The 4,932-nt window shown below is 36.0% G+C and overlaps 1 protein-coding gene across 1 annotated transcript; it reads right to left on the reverse strand.

Annotated features, from left to right (window-relative positions):
• Window positions 1-2,522, reverse strand: LOC125228927 (zinc finger BED domain-containing protein 4-like). Its single transcript, XM_048133646.1, has 2 exons — window positions 1,312-2,522; window positions 1-795 (listed from the first exon to the last, which is right to left on the reverse strand). Exons 1-2 carry the CDS (start codon window positions 1,579-1,581, stop codon window positions 187-189), a joined length of 879 nt encoding a protein of 292 aa, XP_047989603.1. The 5' UTR covers window positions 1,582-2,522; the 3' UTR covers window positions 1-186.
• Window positions 2,523-4,932: the final 2,410 nt, after the last annotated feature.

The raw sequence follows: 4,932 nt of genomic DNA on the forward strand, positions 1-4,932 counted from the left end.
TCTTGCCATATTGCTCAGTAATATCAATTTATGTTTCTGTAGGTCTCGGTTCTCTTCATTGACAACCATCGACTGAAGTATGCATTTTGATTTTAGAAAGTTTTCTAGACAATGCAGATAGCTACCCCACCTCGTTTTGACGGGATACAACAGGGTGACATTCAGTGATTTTTCCAATGCGATCTTTTAAAATTCTGCGTTGTTGATATTTGATTGTAAAACTGATTTTACAATTGCGATAACAGATTTGAAGGTTTCTTGAACTGTATCAATTTTTAGCACATCACCTATCAACAAGTTCAGGGTATGGGCCAGACATCCCACCCAAGTAGTGTTTTCATACTGGTCAGTCAACAACTTTCCGCATTTCTTCATGTTAGCAGCATTGTCAGTGATAATACCAAGAAACTTTGAAGATCCGATTTCGTCCATGGTTTGGCTTATCCTTTCAGACATGTACTCTGCCGTGTGCCTATTATTCTGGGTATCGATCGATGAGTGAAAATATGGCTTCGGTGTGTAAATAATAATGTTGATTATTGAATCTTTTCTTACATTCGTCCAACCATCTGCTGCTAAATGCAATACATTCGCGTCTTTAATTTTCTCTGTGACTTTTTGTTTGACGTCTTCGTATTCTTCTTCAAGAAGTACAGTCGAAAGCATTTTCCGAGAAGGCGGGTTAAAATCTGGCTTTAGAAGTTGAAGCGCTTGTTTCCACAAAGGATGTTCAAATATGGAAAGCGGTTGGCCAGTCACATAAACTGCTCTAGCTAAAGCTTTGTGAACTTCTTTCTGAAACAATAAAATTATACTTCAGCCCATGTCATGTACACAAAATTATTTTAATAAGCCTACTTGACTACTTTGCAACATAGAATTGCTTTAGTATGTATTTAGATTCTGATTAAGTACTTATTTATCACTTTTTGATTTAATTGGTGGACCTTGGATCCGTAAATTTTAAGTCACATTGATTATGAAAAGTGATCACCAAAATGCCATATCTTATGCTAAGATTAGTAAGTATTGTTTAAAACTGGTGAATGTAGTTAAGTCAATCAAATTGAACCCCGATGAACTTGATGAAATTATCAACATATATTTTTTTGCAATTATTATAAGTATTCAATCACTTTCCAAATAAATTCAATGAAACATATTAGTTTGCAGTTATTTTCATTGTGTGGATGGACGTTCGTTTTAAGAAGGTATAACAGATATACGGCATTCAAATATCGAATGTTCGGAAAATTGGCAAAGTACTCGAACCAATATTTGTGGTATTACAAATAATTAAGAAACACTTACCTCGTTGAATATTTCACTTTCACTGTTTTCCTCAATAAGCTCTTCGGAAGAAGTTGAATTATTCTGGTTGGGGGCAGCTTTATCGAGTTTTTGTGGTTCCAAATCACGTTTAACTTCAACGGGGCTATTTTTGCAGCTAAAAACTATATGCCGCGCGAATCTTGTCGCATTTCTGCACATATAAATTGCGTCACAAAATAAACACACATATTTATCACGGTCATTGTCTGTTAACTTTCTGAAATAGTCAAACACTTTGCTTTTCTTCATTGTTGGTAACAAACACGAATACCATGTTACATATAATACTGTTCGGTGTGTGAGCTTTGATGACACTAAGTAAAATGTGGCTAAACTTAATCCTAAGGGAACAATCCTAATGAGGTTTAACAGAGTGGGGCCGTCGCTGAAATGTCCGAGTATCTTTATCAATATCTAACCCACGTGTGGTTTAAGGGACTTCTTTGTCTTAAAATTACCTGAGTTCCTCGATGGCAAAGTAATAAAAATTGTTGATAACAGATACTAAAATTTTGTCATGTTATTTAAAACAGTAGTGGGCTTATCTATTCTTAGGTACCTGATGTAAAGGTTACTTTAAGTATGTGTAAATATTCCTATTTAGACTTAAAAGCAAGTTGAAATAAATACCATAATGTTTGTATCAAAAATAACTCGTCGACCATGGAAGTAAAAAACAGTTAGATTTTTTTTGTATTATAGGTACCTACTGCATGCTTAATCGATGTAATCAAATAAAATAATGTTTAAATCTTAATGCCACATACAGTTGCCTTTTTTATACCATGTGTCATTAAGAGTAATATGTAATAACAAAATCTTGCTTTGTAAGAAAATAACAATTCTACTCTAAAGGCGTACCTACGTATAATGAAAAGTAAATTATTAGTTTCAAACTTTATCTCTGAACTATTTTGCCCTGAAAAGTGTAGGCAGTACGTTCTCACCGAGAACATTCCCGAGAACATTCTCGGCAGTTTCTTGAGAAAGTTGAGAAAGTAGCCCTTGTAATTTAGTTTTTTATGAAACGGTGTTGCCGAAATCTGGTAACTACTTAATTAAAAATAGAAATACAATAAAAACCTCAACTTTGTTGTTATTCCATATACTTTCTCAGAAATTTCCTTTTAAGAGAACGTTCCCGAGAAAGTGTGGAAATTCTCACGAGAAGGAATTTCCGAGAGCGAGAACATTCTCATCGGCACATCTCTAAGTGGGACCTGGATAAGTGAGAAACCTCTTTAGCTGGGACCCAAGGTGCGGTCCCGACACTTTCGCACCGATTTACCTCTGTTAGTGAGACAAAACAGACCTCTATAACTAAGATTAGCCTTTTCGATTTTTTAGTCACATTTCCCTCTATTAGTGAGACAGAGTGTGTATTTTACCTCTGTTACTGAGACTATATTTAAAATGTATATTCACTTAATTGTTTGTTAAGAATTTTATAGAAATTTACCTCTGTATCTGAGATACAGTCAATCTATGACCTCTGTAAATTGGATTTTATCGAAAATCTATTTCCATATTTTTAATAATTCTTAGCCCATCTGTAAATTACGCGATTGATTCTTTGTGTTTAGGTGAGTTTAAGGGTTTTTTTGGTTATTTTAAGTAATTAAAACTAAAATTTCGATTTGTAACATAAAAATTATTAAAAAAAATATAACTTTCATAATATGTATAAATTCATTATATTGTGCTTGTTGGTGAAGACGGGCTCGAGGTACAGAGCAGACTCGAGAAGTGGCGGCAAAAACTAGAGAATGTTGGCCTGAAGATCAGTAGATCAAAAACAGAACATATGTTTTGTGATTTCGGCGGTCTCTCTGGTTTTGCTGCCATAGAACTCGATGGTATTTTATTGCCAGTCTGCTCCGACTTTAAGTACCTTGGTTCGCTCGTACAGTGTGATGGCGATATCGACCGCGACGTGAAAAACCGTATTAACACGGGGTGGATGAAATGGCGACAGGTCACGGGAACCATTTGTGACGCCCGGATGCCTCTTCGACTGAAGGGCAAAATTTATAAATCAGTCATCAGACCTGTCGTCATGTATGGATCAGAGTGTTGGGCCCTAAAGGTGACGGATGAAAAGAGATTGCACGTAGCAGAGATGAGAATGTTAAGATGGATGTGTGGCGTGACAAGAATGGATAAAATAAAGAATGAGTATATCAGAGGAAGCCTGAAAGTAGCACCGATTGTTGAAAAAGTAAGAGCGAATCGACTAGCATGGTATGGACATGTAATGCGGAGGGATGAAAGGCATGTGACGAGAAAGGTATTACGAATGAATGTGGAAGGTGGTGGAAGTAACGGGAGGGGAAAACCGAAGAAGAGGTGGATGGACTGTGTGAGACATGATATGGAACTAAAACAAGTTAATGATGAGATGACGAGTGACAGAGATGTATGGAAGAGAAAGACATGCTGCGCCGACCCCAAGTGACTGGGATAAGGGCAGGAGAATGATGAATATGTATAAAATTTCTATGACACAGTGACATTAAAGTCTTATATATTATTTAAAGACAAGGCTTATTTACCTTTTCGTTTAGCATGCAACTAATAATAACTATATAAAAACACCTTATCACCTCTATAACTGACACATCCCCCTATTCTGGCCTCTATTAGTGATACCCTCTGTAAGTGAGACAAACTTTGTATTATACCTATCTAACTGAGACCCTGAATAAGTGGAATACCTCTTTAAGTGAGATAAATTTTCTCGTCCCTTGAAGTCTCACTTATCCAGGTTTCACTGTACTTACAATTATGTCAAACTTAGAGGCGAAACGACGGAGCCCTTACAACTGCGTAGTCCGACTCTAACCACTTATCCACACATGTCGACACAAAATGTCGTCGTAAATGACACGTCCCTCACGGACCTGTCCGTTTATTAAGTTTATTTACCCGCAGAAACGTGAAGGTTCATTGCAAACCAACGTTCACGTGCAGAAATGCTTCCATTCCGAAATGAAGACGAGACAGCACCTCGGAAATACACCGTGTTTTTTTTTTGTTTACCGTTAAATTTCACACGTCGTTAGGTTCATTATCAGGAACCACCCTCTATATCACTTTTAGTTAAATTCGCAAAAAAAATGTTCCATAATTTTCATACATAATAAGTGAATTTATTAGTGTGAGAGACCCTTAAGATTAACATTCAAGTTAGTGTCAAGTAATGGACGGCACATGTCAAAACAAATAACATTAGGAATTGGTAAAGGCTGTAACACACGTGTTCAGTAATTATCTTTATTTTTTTAATAACTCGATAACCGCAAGAGTTAAGACTAGTTTCCCAACTAGCAAAATAGTCTTGGATTGCGCACTTTATAAGAGTAGTGGGCTTATAGCACTCTAATATTTGTTTTAGAAAATATTATGCTCTTATATTAGCCTTAGACAAGTTAGTACGCACGCGCACTCTAGAACTCTCTGTCTCATTACTTAGTCTCATATGTGTATATAAGCGCATTTTATAATACTATTATAAGCCTCTTACTCCTACAATAACATTTAAGTAGATTCATTGTTCTTGAGAGTAAATGTTCTTATAGTCCCCTTCTCTAAGTTTATTTG

The sequence above is a fragment of the Leguminivora glycinivorella genome, chromosome 8 (genome assembly GCF_023078275.1).
Source record: "Leguminivora glycinivorella isolate SPB_JAAS2020 chromosome 8, LegGlyc_1.1, whole genome shotgun sequence".
Classification (NCBI taxonomy): Eukaryota; Metazoa; Arthropoda; class Insecta; order Lepidoptera; family Tortricidae; genus Leguminivora; species Leguminivora glycinivorella.

Coding starts and splice junctions, on each gene's coding strand:
- LOC125228927 (XM_048133646.1), bottom strand. CDS start 1,581: ATGAAGAAAAGCAAAGTGTTTGACTATTTCAGAAAGTTAACAGACAAT. Junction 796..1,311: donor AAAGTGAAATATTCAACGAG/GTAAGTGTTTCT, acceptor TTATTGTTTCAG/AAAGAAGTTCACAAAGCTTT.